The following is a 19,389-nucleotide window of genomic DNA, read 5'->3' as shown; positions in this document are numbered from 1 at the left end:
GTAGTAAATTCCCACACACACAAAGATTTCTAGACTGTTTAAGATTAACATGGTTTGGAATCCAGAGGACAGATGTTCTTTCATGGTTGTGTTTCGCCGTTTTCTTACGTAGCGATCTTAAGGTGTGTTCTGTTCCTTGCCTCTTCAGTTCTGATTCGAAGGAGTCGGGGTCCGCAGCACCCGCTGACTTAGAGACCGATGAAAGCGTGCTCATGAGAAGGCAGAAACAGATCAACTACGGAAAGAATACCATCGCCTATGACCGCTACATTAAAGAAGTCCCAAGGTAGTCCTGTCTCACCGGCACATCCTGAGGGAGCACGGGGCTTTGCAGCCTGGATGGTTACTTCAGGGGTGAATCTGAGTCTGGGCGTAGCTCACGTCTGCTGAGGACCATTGAACAACTGAGGCACTTACATGAGTGAAGAGGCACGGATGGGATCCCCGGGGACTTGAAGATAAGAAAATACACCGTATAGTTCAGGGTGTTGGCAGACATTTCAGGTCTTACTTCACGTCAGACTTCTAGTGGTCTTATAAACGTAAAGCTATTAACATGCACGATGGGGGAGAAAGTAAAGTTCGGGTTGCAGGTTGTGGAGATGTTACTGGGGGAAAACATGAGCGTTGCCTCGTTTTGTCCAAGCAGCACGCCCTTCCTACCCTGCTCCCTCACACGCAGGTTGCAAAGCTTAGAGCGTCGATTTCTCAGTGGGACTAGGCTTCAGATGTACTTTTTTGGAGCACACGTCGCAGAAGAATAGTAGAATCGAAGGGGCGGTGCTGTTGTATACGTTAGTTTTGCTCATTTTATAGGGTCTCCGTTGATCTGTATTTTTTTGGTAACTCTGAACTCATAGTTGGGCTAATGTTGAAGCTGATGTGGGCAGAGTGTGTGTCGGAATAACCGCCCTGTTTCCTGCAGACACCTTCGCCAACCTGGCATCCATCCCAAGACCCCCAACAAGTTCAAGAAGTATAGTCGGCGATCGTGGGACCAGCAGATCAAACTCTGGAAGGTGGCGCTGCATTTTTGGGATCCTCCACCTGAAGAAGGATGTGATCTGCAAGAAATGTGTGTCTTTATTGCACTCTTGGCCTCTGTTTCTGCGACGTGTGCGGTGATCGCCTGTGTGGCACGCTGGCCTCGTACTAAGTGCCCCTGGAAGTTTTCTGAGAGCAGAGTAGCCCGCTGCCCCGGCCTCGTGTCTGTTTTCCCCATGCACACGTGTGTGCCGTTGCGTGGCTGCACAGGTGGTGGAGGGAAGAGTATGCTTCCTGGATTTACTTTTTGTAGCTAGAGAAAGTAGAGCTTGGTGATAAACCTAGTAATATGTGGGCTGTGGTCTATTAAGTTTTAAACTCAACGTTCTGAAAGGTATTTGAGTAACTTATGTTGAACTATGAAAATAAAAGGTCTCTTTTAGTCCAGGAAACCTTTTATCTTTTTCCTGTTGATTTTCTTTCTTTCTTTTTTTCTTTTTAAATAGTCTGCATGTCTTTTTTTTTTTTTAAATGTTTATTTCTGAGACAGAGAGACAGAGCACGAGTGGGGAAGGGGCAGAGACAGAGACACACACAGAATCCGAAGCAGGCTCCAGGCTCTGAGCTGTCAGTACAGAGCCTGATGTGGGGCTCGAACTCAAAAACCGTCACCTGAGCCGAAGTCTGTCGCTCAACCGACTGAGCCCTGCCCCAGGTGCCCTGTCCCTGTGGATTTTTAAACTGGAGCCTAGTTGGAGAGGCCTGAGGCCTGGGGTTTTGCCCTAGGGTTGTGTCTAGGGTTAGGGTTGGCTGTTGGACAGGGAGCTGGAGAGAATGGTCTTGTACTTGTGCCCTCTTGGAGCACCTCTTCTCAGCTCCCTCCTGATCTGAGCCTCTCCCTTCCTCAGAAACAGATTCGTTCATTTAGCAAACACTAGAGTTTTTGCTTTGTGCTGGGGAAATTAATAAACTCGTGTCTGAGATGATTTTTTAAGGTTTTGTTTGTTTAAGTGCTCTCTGGACTCCACGTGGGGCTCAAACTCAGAAGTCTTCCGCTGCTCCGGCTGAGCCAGCCAGGAGTCCCCGAGATAATTTCTAACATGGCTTTACAGAGTTAGTCTCACAGATGTCATCCTGTCATACAATTTTTCCCACTGTGTCGCTGTTGTTCTGTGCTCTTTATGAGTGGAAAATTGGAAACATTAGTGATGGTCAGCTGTATGGTTTGTTCTGGTGTGCACCCGCCCCCACTGCCTCCCCACATTGGGCGTATTATTGCTGCTTCTGCCTGGTAGGATGCCCTTGGGGGTGTAAACAGTTGCACCGTAGTTGAGAGCGGGCAGGTTGTGTGCTCTGAGCCAGGTGGATGTCTCCGCTTGCAGTAACTGTAGCCAGCTCTCCCTGTGCTGGTTGACTGGGCAGTACTGGGGCAGGGAGGGTTCATTGAAAACCGTCTCGATGCTTTCAGGAGCAGAGGAGACACGAGTGACCATTGTCAGAGGGCAGCATGGTGTTGATTGTGCTTGTGTTTAGTGAGCAGCCTTGGAGCACCTTCCTGCATCATGTGTCTCCTGGCTTTGGTGACTGACTTACCTGTTTGATTTCACTTCGCAGACATCCTGTGGACCTCGGGGAAATGGAGACTGAATCCGCAGAAAGCAGCTCTGAATCCCAGACAAGCTCTCAGGATAACTTTGTAAGTACCTTTTCTTGGTTTCCAGTTAATTGTTGACAATGTGTGCCACTTTGTAAACTGACATTGAGGCCAGAGTTTGATTTTGCTGCTTATGAGTAAGGGGCTCCTTATCCCTTTCTCCTGTTGTCATTAGAGTATCAGATTGAGTGGAGTCCCTCTGTATTGGCCTTAATCTAAGTTTTTGGTTTGATCCACCTAGTTAGTCCTACCATTTTCATTTTACTTATTCAATTAATTAATTAATTAGAAGTTTATTGCTTCTCGGCCTTTTGGCTAAGTGTAAAGTTTATTTTGAGAGAGAGCACACGCATGTATGGAGAAGCGGCAGAGAGAGAGGGAGACAGAATCCCAAGCAGGCTCCGTGCTGTCATCACAGAGCCCGACACAGGGCTCGATCCCAGGAACTGTGAGATCATGACTTAAACCAAAGCCAAGAGTTGTGTGTTCAACCGACAGAGCCACTCAGGTGCCCCCACCATTTTCAGTTTAAAAGTAAAAAGCCTTGGCCACCCGGGTGGCTTCATTCTCGGTTAAGTGGTTAAGCATCCGGCTCTTGATTTCGGTTCGGGTCATGATCTCACAGTTCCTGGGATCGAGTGCCGCCTTGGGCTCTGTGCTGACAGTGCTGTGCCTGCTTGGGATTCTCTGTCTCTTTCTCTCTCAAAATGAAAATAAGCTTTAAGAAGAAAAATGTAAGGCTTTTTTCCCTTTGGTTCCAGTGCTTACGTAGGTCTCGTCACAGGCATTAATTTTAAGCTGTATACAGTTTGTGCTGGTGATTTGTTAGTACAAGAACCGTTTGCTAATTGTTATAAAATAAAGGTGTGTTTTGGGCCTAGGGTTTCCCCCATATTTGCCAATTTTTAAAAACGATGTGTTTTTGGAGAAAAAAACTACAAAGATTAAAAGCAATATATAAAATTATCTCAGCTGTCAGTTGGGTAGTATTGATTGGGTAGCTGTTGGTTGGGAACATGTTCTTCCAGACTTTTCTGCGTGTGTACAAGCAGATATATACACGAGCAGTTATGCTTTACGTGAGGTCATCCTGTGTGAGGTCGTCCTGCACTGTGTTTGAACAGTTCAGAAGCCTATAAAATAAACGTGCATAGTTGCCTTTTTTCCCTTCATCTGTGTCACCTCCTTGGTAAGCCCAGCATAGGTCCATCCCGTCTTGTGGACCCTCTGTTGACCCACTCTTTGTGACCGTGAGGTGAGCAATAAGACAAATGTCAAACAATAGAAGACTAGCAAAGTTATGTTTCTGTCATAAGGTTTTTGAAGACTAATGATGCGGGAAATTGTTGAGATAAGTAAAAACAGGTTTTTTAATGGTAGAATGATCCCAGTTTTATGGATATTTATTCACACGTATGCAGGACTAAAAAGGAACCCATGAAAATGTCAGCTGGTGGTATCCTTAGTTTGGATGAAGAGGAACCCTTGTCCCAGCTCAAGAAACAGATTCTGAACATGCCACCTGCCAAATCAGAAGTTAGAGGGAGATGGCTCAGGCCCAGGGGACAAGGGGAGGGGGGGCCAGACCACAAAGATCAGAGGCAGGGGTCCTCCTGGTGGGAGGTCCTGGGGGGTCCAGGAGGAGGTGGTTCAGAGATGGCTGGGTTTGCTAAAGGAAGAGAAGCCTGGCTGAGTACCTTATTTCATGCTGTGAACACCCAGAACTGTGTGTATCCCTTACCCGCTCTACCAAGTCTGGACACAGCCACGGTGTCACTGTGCTCAGGAAATTCCATGTTGACAGAACACTGTCTCATCAGCATCCACAGTTGGGTTTTCTGGTTGCCCTGATGATGTCCTTATTGTAAGTTGTTTTTGTTTTTTTTAAATCCACAGTTGAATCAAGGGCTACTTGTCTGAATTGCCATTTCTTACATGTTCTTTAACTTAGAATAGTCTTCCTGCCTTTTCCCCCATGACCTTGGCTTTTTGGGGCGATTCAGGCTAGTTTTTATAATGCGGAATTCCTCATTGGGGAGTTCTGTTTCTTTAAGAACTAGATTCAGATCGAACCCTTTAGGCAAGAATATGACCATGGTGGGGGGTGTACCCAGGCTCCCCCCAAAATAACTTTTTTTTGTTTTAACTTTCATTTATAACTTTGGTTTAAGTTGGATGAAACATTGGACTTCAGTGGGTTTAAATGCCCTAAACTGTAAACTCTAAGGTTTGATTGTATGAGCTTGTAATTAAACTTTTTTAACGAAAAAAGCAACGCCTGTTTATTGAAGCAGTTCAGAAATGCATTACACACCATTACCAAATCCTGCCTTGAGAGCCACTGTTTGCATTTTGTCTAGCTTTTCAGCATCTGTTCTGTGCTTGTAAAAGATGCACGTGGGTGTTCATATCTGGACTTTTTGTTTTACACAGTGCCTCGCGTATGGTACGTAACGGTCCCTTTGGCAGCGCAGTTATTAGAGTGAGCAAAGGCAAAGAGCTTGACGTGCGTTTTCTCTCACTTGATTCCCAAATGTGGGTGTAGGAAGTGGCCCCCGTGTTGGGGGTGAGGTGGGCTGGAGAAGGAGCAGCCAGGACAGATCCTCCTTGGCCGGTGAGCACGTGCCCTGCGGTTTGGTGCGATTCGGCGTCACAAGGCACGGTGCGTGGGTGATGGTAGGCTGAGTCCACTCTGCGGCCCCCTAGGGGTCAAAGGGCCGGGGCTCGGACGCCTTAAAGGTGTCAGCTTTTAGTCAGCCTCTGGTGGGGGTTGCTTAGCGGGTAGGGATTTGACAAATCCACCTCCAAGAAAGTGTGCTGTTGCCCATGAATTTGAAGTAGGTGATGGTTTGAATTCTCTCTCCCAAGCATCCTAGCGCGCATGGACTTTCGGCCTCCGGGGCCGTGGGCTCAGGAGGAGGCAGGCACCCCCTGCCTTGGGGCGCACAGCTTTGGGTTTGGGGCCAGCGGCAGCGAGTCCCACGTGTCTTGGGGGCTAGCCGTGACCGTGCTCCTGTTTTCTAGGATGTGTACTCTGGCACACCCACTAAAGTCAGGCACGTGGACTGCGGAGTGGAGGACGAATTTGACTTGGAAGCTTGTTTAACGGAGCCCTTGAAAGATTTCTCAGCCATGAGCTAACTGGTGCCACCTAGAGGCCACTGGGAGCGAGAGTTGCCTCTGCCCGGCAGGTTGGGGACCGGCCAAGCATGTGTCCTGCATTTGTAACCGGATGGCTTCTGTTCATAGTTCATTATCACGTTAGCTCATGGTGAACTGTTATTCTTGCCTTATTTTCTTAAGAAGCGTTAATTTTATGTATAGCGAGTGTATTTTGCATGTTTTAAATTGTAAATGGAACTAAATCCAAGGAAAATTGAACTTGAAAACTTAATTGCTTAATCTCTGCCATTCTCCAAGTTAACCTGACAAACATACTTTTAACTGGTTCTCCACCAGTAAGTTAGACACCCGGTCTCCACTCGTCAGGTGGCTGGTTTGGGTTTAACCACACGCTCACAGGACCAGTCTCATGGCGGCTCTCTTTTCCGGTAGCTGACTGAGTGTTCTCATAATTGGATAACTTGAATATCGTTACGGAAACTTAAATTTTGGGTCTTTTGTCAGTATGTCAAGGTGTGTTTTTTTGCCTCATCCACAGCACTGAATAGTCAAAGTTAGTAAATTGAGCCGTTAAGTTAATGGATTTTATGTAAGTTATACAGTCTTAATTTGGTACTTGTAAATAGCACTAGGGAGGCCTTCCACCCGTAACACTCCAAGAGTAAGGCTGCCAGCAGAGGGGCTTAGAATGGATGTTTTTTTACAATCAGTTAATTCACCATGTAAAGTTGCTGTAAATGATAATGTGTACAGATTTTCTGTTCAAATACTCAACTGTAAACTTCTTGTTAAGACTGTTATGTTTCTATTGCTTTTGTATGGAACGATATTGCAAAAATAAAAAGAAAAGAACCTTCTTTAGCTGATTTATTGCCAGCTCGGCGCCTGCTGAGGTAATTCCCACGTTTGGAGGATCTAAGTATCTCCTTGTCACGTGACGCTGGGGGGCGGCACATGGGGGTGAAGGAAGCCTGACCCAGGATCAGGAAACTACCCGGTGAGGACGGGACCTCATGGGTTTGGAGCTCTTGGGGCATCTCTGTCAGGCTGGAACCATCCAGACCTGACGCGGCAGGGCCCGGCCGCGTTTGGCGTGTGACCGGTGGATGTGCAGAGAAGCTGGGGGACGGACCCAGGTTGGACGCTTACGGGGCATCTGGGGTGTCGCGGCCTTTCCCTCTTTCCGAGACAGACCCAGGCTGCACGTTCTACCCTGGAGCGGAGCGGGCCATGGACCTGGGTTTCGAGGGGTGCCCCCCCACCCCACCGCACGTACTTGGTACCCGTACACTTGAAACCCTGGAAACTCTGTCTACGGACCTTGCTGTTCGGCCACGGCCACGTGCCCTAAGGATGGCCCCTCAGAAGTGATGCTGAACTTGCCTCAGGCCAAGGGAGGGTTTTGGCAACTTTGTTCACGGTCTTTCAAAAGGGCAGGAGGCCCTCTTCGTGCCCTTTGTTGAACGCGTGCCGTGTGTCAGTCCTGGTAGACACTGGAGATGTGCAGGAGACGGGGTGCTCCACAGTCCGTGCTCACGCTCCCGTGGGGACAGAAGATAGCCAATACGGAGTCGGGTTAAGGGGTGAGTGGAGACGGGCAGGGGGCAGGGGGACGCCCGGGAGGCGGGAGGTTGCCATTTTTTTCAGGCTGGGTGAGAGATGCCCGACAAGGTGGCGTGTGAACAGATGTGCTCTCCGGGAAGAACGTCCACCCCAGGAGGCAGCAGACGCAAAGGCCCTGAGGTAGGAGTTTGGTGTACAGACCGTTAGCAAAATCCTCACGTGTGGGACAGAGTTTGTAGCTGGTCAGGAGCTGGCGGGACTTTGGGGAGGAAAGTTCTGGGGGCCGCCTCGGGCTGTGGGGAGACCCAGTGGGGGTGGGTGGGAACACGTGAGAATGTTAGGAACCGGAGCCGAGTGGGTCCTGGCCATGTGGCGGCAGTTCAGCGTGGGGGTGGAAGATGACGGACCGGCTGGTCCGGACAGGATTTCGAGGCGGTGCCGAGGGCACCTCTGCGTCCTGCCACCGAGGCTGGAAGGCAGGGGTGGAGCGGGAAGCCGGTGACGGGGCTCGCGTGCACGGGAGCGGCACCCCTTGGCCGCCTCGCCCTCCGCCTTCCCGGTGGCACGCGGGGCTGACGTTCAGAAGTGGCTTTCGAGCAGACGTCGGCGCGGGGCGGCCGGGAAGGTCGGGTCTGTGACAAAGCCGTGGGCGTGCGGCGTGAGACCGCCGAACGGTAGGACCGAGGCGCTCCGGAGCTGTCCCTCTGCAGACCCCCGAGACCCGGGGGGCTTGTTTTGGGGAGGCCTGCGCTTGTGGCTCTTGTGTGAGGAATCGTACCCCAAGAGGTTTCCCCGGGGACCCGGAGAGCTTTTGGGAGAATTGGGTTGTTAGAAAGCCGTGAGTTTGGACTGAGAGGCACGGGCAGCAGGAAACGGAAAGGGGCCTTTGGAGCCTCCCGAGTCACCTGGCAGGAAGCGGGCGGAGGAAGGCTCACGGCTGCAAAGAACACACGCTGCCTTCTGTGGAAAAGCGAGAATTCACAGGGTGGACCCGGCAGCCCAGACGCAGAGCCGGGACGCGCGGAGACCCCCTGACGGAGCGGGAGCCGCATGGCCGGTGGCGCCCGTGTCTCCACCCGCTCCGGACGGGTCCAGCCCGGCCCGCTGCTGTGCGGTGTGTGTGGTGGGGGCTGGGGACGGACGGCAGATCCGACGTCTCTCTAGCTCGGAGGCCCTCAGACTGAGAGCCCCTCTCGGGGAGGAGATTCGGGCCTTTGTTTGGGCTGGCGTGGGAGGAGGCGACTTGGAGGCCTTGAGGGGACTGTCCCTAACCTGTGGCCAGAGGGTGGACGGAAGTGGCCTTAAACGAGGGCGAGGAGGCCGGTTGGCTGGAGCCGGGGTGTGGCACACGTATACTTGGGCGTTACTCTTGAGTGAGGGGGGCAGCAGGGGACGTGCCCTCTGATTTAGGTTCTAGAAGAATCATTTTGACTGCTAGCTTTTGCTTTGCATTTGAATTCTTGGAGTGCCCTTAAGCGGCAGGGAAGTCACCTTTCAGGCTTTAGTTCTTGCCTTTTAATGCCGTTAACATAATCTAGTATTTTCTGTACGAGGTTACAAATAACCACCGGCTAGAATTGAGTCGTCTTTATTCTTGACTCTTGTACATCGAACCTAGAAGTGTCAGAACTAAATTAAGTTTGTCTGCCATGATTAATTCCAGGCTGATGGCTATCTCGTTCCCATTGGTGACTCATTTCCCTATCTCCCCACGCAGAGATGGGGTCCGCTTATCAGGGCTGTCATCCTCTGTCCCCAACTTACTTTTTTCCTGCATTGTGAACCATTCTTGTTTCTTGCTGGTCTATCTGGATCCTTTCCCTTTGGTAGGAAGGCCTCGCCGGAGCCCCTCGGGTGAGTCCGCAGTCTGCCTGAACCAAAAGCCTGCGCTTCTGGCTTTCTGGACCCATGCGGGTGGATCCTCTGGTCAATGGAGTGGTTACAGGGTCTTTTTATTCCAGGTTAGCAAATCTGAAAAGTCTGCCAGGCAAAGTCCTGTCACAGTACTTGGCAAACTGAAAATGCCTTGGCAAGTTAATAGTTGAGCTGCCCTCTTTGAACCTGGATTGGCTGGGTGGGAGGAAGTGCGCCTTTTTAAAAAAGTTGTTTTAATGTTTATGTTTGAGAGAGAGAGAGTGTGGGTGGGGGAGGGTCAGGGAGAGGGAGACACAGACTCTGAAGAGGGCTCCGGGCTCTGAGCTGTCGGCACAGATCCCGACACGGGGCTCGAACCCACGAACCGCTAGATCGTGACCCGAGTTGAGAGCAAGAGTTGGGTGCTTCACCGACTGGAGCCACCCAGGCGCCCCACCTTTTTGATCCTGAAGCCTGCAGATTTTATTCAAGGGTGGTTTTTGTACGTGTGCCTGCATGCATGTGTATGTGGTTTCGTGCTGCGTTGTGGCCGTCTTGTTTGCTTTCTAACGTGTAGGCCTCGCTTGGACCTCCGCCACCTCCTAAAACTCCCATTTCAAAGACGCGTACGAAATTTTCCGGGAAAATAATCCCCTCAGTGTAGTACAGGGAGCCAGCTCCCCAGATAGCGGCACCAAGGGCTTTGGTGGCTGGAGCTGCAACAGAGGCACCGACTGTGTACGTGTCCTCAGCTCTCCGCCTGGCCTGGCCCGTTGGGGGCCGTTCGGTGTGTGCAGTGGGGGCGGGGCGCACACCTGCCGCCCAGTCCCAGCTCTGGCTTTTCCAGCTGTGGGGCGGGGCCTTCATGCCCCCATCTATAGACCTGGGGTGACAGCGCCTACCTCGTAGGATGTCTCTAAGGATTAGAGGAGCCGGCGGGTGCCGCATGTTTAAGAACCTGCTGTGGTTGCCGAGGGACCCGTTCAGCGCGTGCCCGTAGCCCCGCACGTTGGCTCATTCCTTCACTACCAGTCAGAGCGAGGATGGTCATCAGGCAGGCACTCAGGAAGAGGGATGTCGATTACAGAGACGTGCTAGCCCTTTCTTGGAGGCTGAGAGGTGGTCGGATGTGCCCAGGGAGGGGTCCTGGAGCTACTCCCTCAAGAATGCCAGGCCACGTGAGCAGCGAGTGGCATTTCGCCCGGTGGCCCTGAATGTGATTTTGAGAGTGGTTTTCAGCGTGCTGGCCATCAGTGCACTTGCCGTGCTCCGTAGGGAAAAGGCAGAATTTGAGTCTCCTGAGGAACTTCCTCCCCCTCCTTGGGCAGAACTGCCAGGGTGGGGGCCTGCCGTCGACGCAGGCAGGCCCCTTGCTGCACAGCGGATTTCCCCGGGACTTGGTGGATCACAAGAACAGTATCTCAGTTTCTGTGGCTTAGTTGATCCTCTCGTCCGGTCTCTTGCGGGACTGCAGTCAAGATGTTGGCTCGGGCTGGGGTCTCTTCTGAAGGCTTGACCGGGGAGGGATCTGTTCCAGCCTCACTCTCGTGGCCGTCGGTCAGAGATTGCCCTCTGTTCCTCGGCATGCGGGCTTCTCCACGTGGCAGCTTGCTTAGAGCAGGGCGAGCGAGCAGGTTGCAGCCCAGATGGGAGTCACAGGCTTGTATCGCCTTCTTTTGGAAGTGACAGCCTGTCACTTAGTTTGATTAAGAAGCAAGTCACTGGCCAGCGGGCACTCTGGGAGAGGGGATCGCACGAGAGTGGGTCGTTGGAGCCGTTTTAGAAGTCTGCGCATCTCAGGGGGGCTTGCCGGGCAGGTGGACAGCCACGAGCCACAACCTAGATCTCACATTTGTGCAAAGGTTCACTTAAAATGAGCCACAGACCTCCGTGTAAAGTATATAACTTGTAGGAGGTCATTGGGACCTGGGGCTGGGCAGAGTTCTTAAGTCTTGACCCTGAAAGCGTGATCCATGAAAGGAAACATTCTTCAGATATATCTCATCAAAACTAAAAGCTTTTGCTCTGTGAAAGACCCGGCTGCAGGATGGAAAGAAAAACTGCAGACACACATCTGGCCACACATCTGCCCAGGGACTTGCGTATGAAGTATATAAACAGTCCACGCAAAAGTGAAAGAAGTCTAATTAGAAAGTGGGTGAAGGGCACCAGGGTGGCTCAGTCGGTTAAGCGTCTGACTTCGGCTCAGGTCATGAGCTCACAGTCCGTGGGTTCGAGCCCCGCGTCGGGCTCTGTGCCGACAGCTCAGAGCCTGGAGCTGCTTCGGATTCTGTGTCTCCCTCTCTCTCTGCCCCTCCCCTGCTCGCACTCTCTCTTTCTCTCCCCTTCTCTCTCTCTCTCAAAAATAAAAGTGGGCTAAAGGGTGTAGAGGGAGGTCTCCCCGAAGGGGCGCACGGGGGAGAGTGTGCTGTGTTCCTGGCGTTTTTCCCAGAAGTGAGAACACACATCACACAAAAACCTGGACACAAGCGTTCACATCCCCAAACTGGAGATGACCCAGATGCCCTTCAGCGGGTGAATGGGCGAACCCGGGAGTGCCACCCGGGCGTGCATGGGTCCCCACAGGGACCGACTGTCCGTGCCGGTGTCCCCGTTGTGAGAGAGTGCTGTAATTTTGCAAGATGCTATCCTAGGGGGACATGACCGTTCACGAAGACCTTCCTGAAACACAGGATTTGAAAGCATGCCACGTTCCTGAATGGCCAGAATGGCCAACCCCAAGACATATGCTTGTAAAATTACTGGACTTGAAAGAAAGAAAGAAAGAAAGAAAAAAAAAAAACAAACCTTTGGACATCTTGGAAAAAAAGCACATTACTTACAAGGGAAAGCATTAGATGATCAGACTTCTTGACAAACATGCTTTATGCCAGGAGAAAATGGAGTAGTAGCATGTTTAAGAGATTTGAAGAAAGAAATATGTCCCAAGGATTTTATATCCAGAAAACTTTCTGGCGTAAAGGGTGCAGAAGGTCACCCACGTGGGAGAAGGCCGAATTCTGAGAACATGCTCCTGGGAGCCCTTCCCGAGGAATGTGCTGGAAGATGGGCTCCGACGGCTAACACGATCAGGGACGTGGTTATCTTGGCGATCAGCGTGCTACCCGTGCGGTCGGCTGGCGCGCCAACACAAGGTGAGGAGCCTCAGCTCAGGTGCAGAGGGTGAACGTGTGGAGGGTCCTTGCTCTGGCAGCCGCTTGACCAGATGGAGCGGGGAAGGCGGACCACACAGAAAAACGTTTCACGTTCGTAGTGATCCTATCGTGGGTGTCGGCGCTCCTCGCACCACTGGGAAGACCCAGGGAGACGTTACAGGGTCTTCCGGCCCCCACGTCTGCTGTGCCCTCCGTGTGGGAGGGGAGACACAGGTACCCGGAGGAGAAGGGCTTCCAGAAGAGCTCTGTGGTGTCCGTGTGCACGGAAAGCGTCAGGAAGTACCGTGGTGTTTGTCGCGGCCAGCTGGGAATGACCCAGATGTCCTCCCGTGGGTTCTGGACACGCTGTGCGTCAAGGCGTCGTGCAGCCTGTGTCCAGCCCATACCTCCCTCCGCTCCGTATCTTATCTGTAACCGGCCACCAGTCTGTTGGGCTTACGTAGCCACATGTCCGTAGTCTGTATCTCCTCCGTATCGTCTTTGTCTCCCCTCCACCTCTTTCTGCCGAAAAGCTCTAGAGACAGTGACCAACCCAGCGCAGTGACCATCCTTTGCCCCCGTACCGTGGTCTTGAAATACCATCGCTCACTCTGAGGGCCTCTTGGAAAAATGGCTGATCCCAGGTGCGGGGCGGGGTGTCCGTGATGAGCCCGGGCCTGCGTCCCGCCGACCGCCCCACGGTTTGAGACTCCAGGAGGGTCACACCCACAGGACTCAGCAGTGACCTGAAGCGATCCCCCAGTGCCCCAAACTGGGACAGTTTGATCTCCAGTGGGGACAAGAGACGCAACGAATTAAAACCCATCGAAATGTTTTAAGTTAAAGAGCTCATAACGATATTTTGGGAAAAGCCAGAAACGGGTCCCTTTTGGAAGACGATGAGGGCCCCGGGGGGGGGGGGGGGGGCGGGGACCACCTGTCTCTGGCCCGACCTAATTGAGCTGTGCCACGGGGTCTGCCCGACTGCTGACCCTCCTGACCGGTCTGGCCCTCCGTTGTGCACGTGTCTGCTGGATGACCTCTCTCGGGGCCCCTTGGAGACTGACACACCCTCAAAACGTGCCCGCCAAGACCAGGATGCAGGGACACTTGCTTTTGCCTCTGTGAATCTTACAGATGACAGTCGTCCCCCTCCTGAGGCACCGGTGGCCCCACCAGATCTCATACGAGGTTAGCTCTCGGGGTGCGTGCGAGCCCTTGGGTCTCACTCCCTGCTCCTCTGTGTGTCCCCTCGCTCTGTACCATCTGGGACTCGGGTCCGGGTTTTCAGGGAGTGACCACAGCTGTACGCGTCGTCCGTCCGATGCCCCGTCAGGAAGTTACCCTGAATGAGACCAGGCGGCACGGAGTGGCCTGCTTCCTTTGTGGTCTTGAAGTGACTTCTCAGTTTGGGGGACGCTCTAGTGGCCCTCCCCCACCTTCTGACGGGGTCGGCGCACGGGTTGGAAAGGGACCTGGAGTGTCAGCACGTGTGACTCGCACAGGCACCGGCGTCACTGGCTGCTCGGACCCTGCGGCGGGTGCCGGCCTGCCGTTCGAGCCGCCCCTGGTTTGAGCGGAGGCCGACCCAGGCCCTGGACCTGGCTGCCAGCAGGCAGGAAGTCACGGGGAAGGAGGTCGTGCCGGCCTTTGCCCAGAGGACACAGCAGCCACGTGCTGACCGTGGGCCTCTCCAGGGACAGGCCCTGTGGTCCCGGTCCGTCGCGGTACAAGAGAAGGGACGGATCGCACCTCTGCGGGCCCGAGACCCCAGGGCGACATCAGGTACAGGCACAGGCAGTGTCTGGGCTGTCACCTCCGGGCCCTCCAACTGTTTGTAAAGGAAGTGAGGATTCTGGAGCCAGGCTGATGGCGACTTGGGGAGGAGGAGGGTGTGCGCCTCTTACACAGCCTTGAGATCGAGTCCGCGCTCCGTGCACTTTGCTTGTTTCAAATGCACGCACGGTTCAGCGGCTCTTAGCACACGCAGGACTGGGGGTGCAGCAGCGCGGCCTGGCCCCTGCCTCGCCTCCGTGTGGCCTGGGTCCCCCGTCCCCGCTGCTCAGGGCGCTGCAGCCCCCGGCTTCCCCCTCGGGTCTGGGCGCCGGCGGCCCCTGCGCAGGCCCACGCTGCTCGCTCACCAGGCGCGCGGTGACCCGTGAAGGCTGTCGGGTGCAAGTAAGGAAAGCCGAGGTGATCGTGCGGGGGGTGCGGGGGCAGGGCTGGCTCACTCACGCCCGGGGAGCAGCCCAAGGAGGCCTCAGACGTCTACGGATTTCAGTGTAGAACAGGTGCTAGGAGGTGGTTTCGGGGAAAGTTCGCATGACCTCTGGGATGGGGAAGGGAGACGCGCCGGGCAGGAGTGAACGTAAAAGGAGTTTCTGAGGACGGCCTTGGGCCGGGCAAGGGCGGTGGGGGGTGGCTTGGGCAGGAGGGGCCACCACCCTGGGCGGAGGGAGTGGGGTGAACCCTGAGCCCCAAGGCGGGGCGACAGGAACGGGCAGGGACCAAGCTGTGGGAACTGGAGCCCAACGGAAGCTGCACAGCTCGGGTCCAAGACCCAGCCCTTCTTCCCAGGGCTCCAATGCACATCTGTCTCTGAGGGTGATACCCCCGCACCTCCTGTTTATGATTCGGTAATCGTAAAGCAAGAGAAACGGAAGCCAAGGAAAAAGAAGAAGAAGCCACATCATTTCTTTACTACGTAAGTATCAAAAATGAGCGGGCGTCCAGCTGTGGGACCTTCTGGAGAAGGCGGAACCACGGGGGCTACGGGGGGAGGGGAGGGGGGAGGAGGGTGAACAGCCGGAGCCCGGGGCAGCTTTAGGGCAGCGAAGCAGCTCCGTGTGGCGCCAGGGTGGTGGGCGCCTGCCATCACGCGCTCGTCCAGACCCACGGGACGTGCACCACCGAGGGTGACCCTGCTGTGGACTCGGGGTGATGGCGACGCCTCGGCTCCAGCAGGCGCACCACCCGGTGGGGATGTGGATCGCGGGGGAGGCTGTGGGGGGGGCAGGGGGCGTGGGACATCCCCGTGCCTCCCTCACGTTGGCTGTGAGCCTAGATCTGCTCTCAAAATACTCTTGAGAAAAAAGATGAATGAATGTTAGACACAAGAGAAAAGCCGGAGTCGATAGGTCAGGGGCACCCACAGCATATAAGCTGTTTTTTCCCGTCGTCCTCATCCGCCAAGAGCATCTCCAGGCTGCTTTCTAAAAAGCCGTGTGAGAGAAACCCGGCCAGTGAGGCGCCCAGGGGAGGGGACCCCAGGGGCACGCGAGGCCCACGTGGCACACCCGCAAGGTCCTCTCACCCATCCAGGTGGCCACCATCTACACCTGAACCGGGCCCTCTGGGCGTTGCCGCGGGGCTCGGGGCGCTTGCCTTGGCCAAGCCGGGGGCCCAGCAGTCAGCCGGGGCGCCCGCTCCAAACTTGCTCTCTTCCTCCCGACAGGGGCAGGGGTCTTTGGGGTGGTACTTTGAAATCGTAAATATCCTGCCCATCCATTGTTTTTAGCGTCTATGTTAGGGTTCTCAAGAGAAAGAGGACCGATAGGACATGGGGAGACACGTACATATATTCCAATATTTGCCCCTTTTTCATACGAGAAGATATATATGTGTTTATGTCAGACAGAATCTGCCCTTCTGTGACTGGCTTATCTCACTGAGCACAGTGTCCCCAGGTTTATCCGTGTCGTGACAGGTCTCAGAACGTCCTTCCTTTTTCAGGCTGACTAATATTCTGATGTATGTATGGATGGGCCACATTTTGTCCGTCCATCCATCCATCCATCGACCCATCAGTGGGCATTTGGGTTCTTTCCACCTTTCGGCTGTTGTGAATAAGGCCAAGAATAGGGTACAAATTTCTCTTCGAGACCCAATTTTAAGTTCTTCTGTGTTTCTGCACCCAGAGGTGGGCTTGCTGGGTCGTGTGCTAATTCTGTTTTTTTGGGTTTGGAAGACCCACCCTGCTGCTCCTTGCAGCTGCCTTTTCTTCTTTTATTTTTTAATACTAGGCAATTTTACTTATTTTAATGCTTGCTCATTTTTTAAGAGACAGAAACAGAGTGTGAGCGGGGGAGGGACAGAGAGAGAGGGAGACACGGAATCCGAAGCGGGCTCCAGGCTCCGAGCTGTCAGCACAGAGCCCGACGTGGGATTCAGACTCACGGTGAGATCATGACCTGAGCTGATGTCGGACGCTTAACCAACTGGGCCACTCAGGTGCCCCTCTAATTTCTTTTAAGTTTATTTATTTTGAGAGAGAGAGAGAGAGAGAGCGCGCAAGCGAGCACTGGAGGGGCAGAGAGACAGGGAGACAGAATTCCAGGCAGGCTCCGCAGGCACGGGGCTCGGACACACGCACCGCGAGATCGCGACCCGAGCTAACGTCAGACACTTAACTGAGCCACCCAGGCTCCCCTAGATTTGTTTTTTTTTTTTTTAAATAGCATTCCTGAACAAGCCTGTGGGAAAATCAAAGGAAACTAATTATAGCGAGCATCTTTAATGAGATGAGCAAAACCACACAGATTGGGTCTGAAGGACACTGACGTTCAAACAGATGAATCTGCTCACCCCCCCCTCCCCCCGCCCCGTGCCTTCCACCACCTGGGTCCACCGGGTGTGACGGTGTGTGCAGGTCACTTGGGAGTCGTCTCGCTGGCGCTGCCCCAGGTGCCTCGGCTCCCCTCACCTCCATACCTGCGCCCGGCTCCCTCCCCACTCGCCCGGGCTTCTCCAGGTGTCTCTGCAGGAGCGCTAGTGTTGACAAGGTGTATCTCGGCCTTTTACTTGGTGCACGCGGTTTGTGCGTGTTCCCGCACGGCTCCTGCAAGCGGGCCGGCTGAGGGTGCGTCCCGTGGCGCTGTGTGAGGCGGGGGTCACCGGCTGGCACTTGCCGGGGACCCTGCGGTGGCGGGTGCGACGTGGAGGACCTCCCCCTTTCTAGGCCCGGCTGGGGCAAAGCCCCCCCATTCGCTCGCCAGCAGCCCGCGTGGGGTGCAGGTGTCTGGACGGTTGTCTGTCCAGCAGTCTCTTACTGCAAGAGGTGAAAACTGTCACGGAAAGCTTCCCCTTGAGCCCTGGGCCCCAAGCTTCACCTGCCTGAGGGCCTTGGCGGAGCTCCTGCCCTGCAGGCTCGCAGACGGGGACCCTTGCTGCTCCTGGGTGTCCCTGTCCCCACGAAGGTCCTCCTGTCACCCAGCCCGTGCGCACTTCCCCGGAGGAGGGCCTTCCCACACTCTCTGCCAGAGCACAGGACGCGTTCTGCAAACTAACGACGCACAAAAGGCCCAGAGTCCAAAGCTCTATGGGCAGCGGGCCGGGAGGGGAGGCCCCAGCGTCTCACACGGAGCAGGTGCAGGCATGGTGCCCCGGCCCCACCCAAGCCCCCTCGCGGTCCGGACGACGGCCCGCTTCCCTGGCCACCCTGGTGTCCGTCGAGGCTGCTGTAGGGCCTGAGGGGGACCCAGACCCAGGCTCTGAGTGGCTGGTTTCCGGGCCTGTCTCGGGCACACATGTTGCAGCCTCTCCGTGAGCCTCAGTTTTCTCATCTGTAAAATGGGAAGAGGGCATGCCCAGGATTGACGTGAGCCTGAGGGGAAAGACTGGACGCAAGGACACTTGACGGGCCACCAGCTTGCATCAGCATGGTAGGCTGCTCCCATGAGCACCTGGTGGGTAGGCCAGGGCATTCCCCGGGTAAGCCTCTCCCTTCTGGAGCTTTGCTCCTGGCTCAAATGAGGAGTCCTTATTAAGGAAGTCGGTATAAAGTGGAGTTGCCAAGTGTTCCCCGCACTTATTGGACGGCAGGACCTCTTTTGTGAACATCTGTGGACAGTACGTGGAATGAATGCCTGAAAATACTGTGCGTCTTCACCCTGGGAGAAGAGAGGGCAAGTCACTTGAAAGGCTACTGGGGCTCACATCCCCGTCTGCACCTCCCGCTGAGTCCCTCACAGACTTGTCTGTTAGAAGTAGGCTGCACAGAGGAAAGTGACCCGACTCCTGCTTCCGGGTGAGTCGTGGCCTTGGCAGTCTGAGCATGCAGTGGAGCCCGGCGAGAGCCGCCGGCAGGCTGGGACATCTCCTCGCCTGGTGAGGCCTCAGTGGCCTGTGTGGGGTCTCCCAGTGAGGGCTGCTGAGTGGTGGGCGAGCTGGCAGCTGAATGCCAGGAAGGCTGAGGGCTGCGCAGAGGGGGCATGGGAGGGGGATTGTGGGAGCCGTCCTGGCGGCGGCTGCAGCGGCAGCGGGGTGCGGGGGCTCAGCTGAAAACGGGGGCTCGGCCCCACTTGGCTCCTCTCGGACCCCGCCTGCAGGGTCCTGGCTTCCTCTTCAAATGGGGCTTTTAATTCCCGTGTCAAAGGTCAAGTGAGAGGCCATCCCCTTAAGCATGGAGAGAATTACGAAACCGTGTCAACCTGCGAGGACATTTATCTTCTTGGAGAAAGTCGACGGCCTAAAAAGTCACTTTAAATGTGGCTGAGGCTGGCTGCCTCCCCTCGGAGTTTCCATCAGTGACAACTCCCCGGTGGGACAGGAGGCAGGCAGCAGGGCCAGCAGGCTAACTCCGCCCACCAAACCTGGAGCGCCCTGGCCTAGCCTGCGGTCCAGATTCCGTCCAGTCTGCAGAACTCTACACGCTGTTGTGTCTCCCCTGGGTGATGCTGTGGCCACAGAGCATGGCACGTGTGTCACAAGAAGCCTGCAGCCCTCCCCCTATCTTGGGGAAGCCAGGCCCCAAGGCCCAGCCCCACGGGGGTGAAGGGAGGGGAGCCCCTCCTCTGGCTTCACCCCAGCAGGGCCACATTATTCAAAGGCCCTTCCTCCATAAAGCAAAACAAAATAAATATCACATTTTATGGCGGCGTTGGTCTAAAGACAAATAGATTAATACTATATATCACAATTTATTTTTTATTTTTTTAAATTTACACCCAAATTAGCATATAGTGCAACAATGATTTCAGGAGTAGATTCCTTAGTGCCCCTTCCCCATTTAGCCCATCCCCCCTCCCACAACCCCTCCAGTAACCCTCAGTTTGTTCT

The 19,389-nt window shown here is 54.5% G+C and overlaps 1 protein-coding gene across 5 annotated transcripts in view; it reads left to right on the top strand.

Moving 5' to 3' along the window:
- SLBP (stem-loop histone mRNA binding protein) overlaps positions 1–19,389 on the top strand; it is a 41,940-nt gene that overhangs the window by 7,537 nt on the left and 15,014 nt on the right. For 2 of the 5 annotated variants that reach the window (XM_060655576.3, XM_060655575.3), the window contains 4 exons: positions 149–286; positions 926–1,075; positions 2,599–2,680; positions 5,663–6,618. In XM_060655576.3, the coding sequence (XP_060511559.1) occupies positions 149–286; positions 926–1,075; positions 2,599–2,680; positions 5,663–5,779 (487 nt within the window). In that variant the 3' untranslated portion in view covers positions 5,780–6,618. The other 3 variants (XM_060655574.3, XM_060655573.3, XM_060655577.3) reach the window with 2 other exon arrangements.

The sequence above is a fragment of the Panthera onca genome, chromosome B1, assembly GCF_046562875.1.
Source record: "Panthera onca isolate mPanOnc1 chromosome B1, mPanOnc1 haplotype 2, whole genome shotgun sequence".
Classification (NCBI taxonomy): domain Eukaryota; kingdom Metazoa; phylum Chordata; class Mammalia; order Carnivora; family Felidae; genus Panthera; species Panthera onca.
Note: the sequence above shows the minus strand (reverse complement) of the source record. Positions and strands in the feature narration are given on the sequence as shown.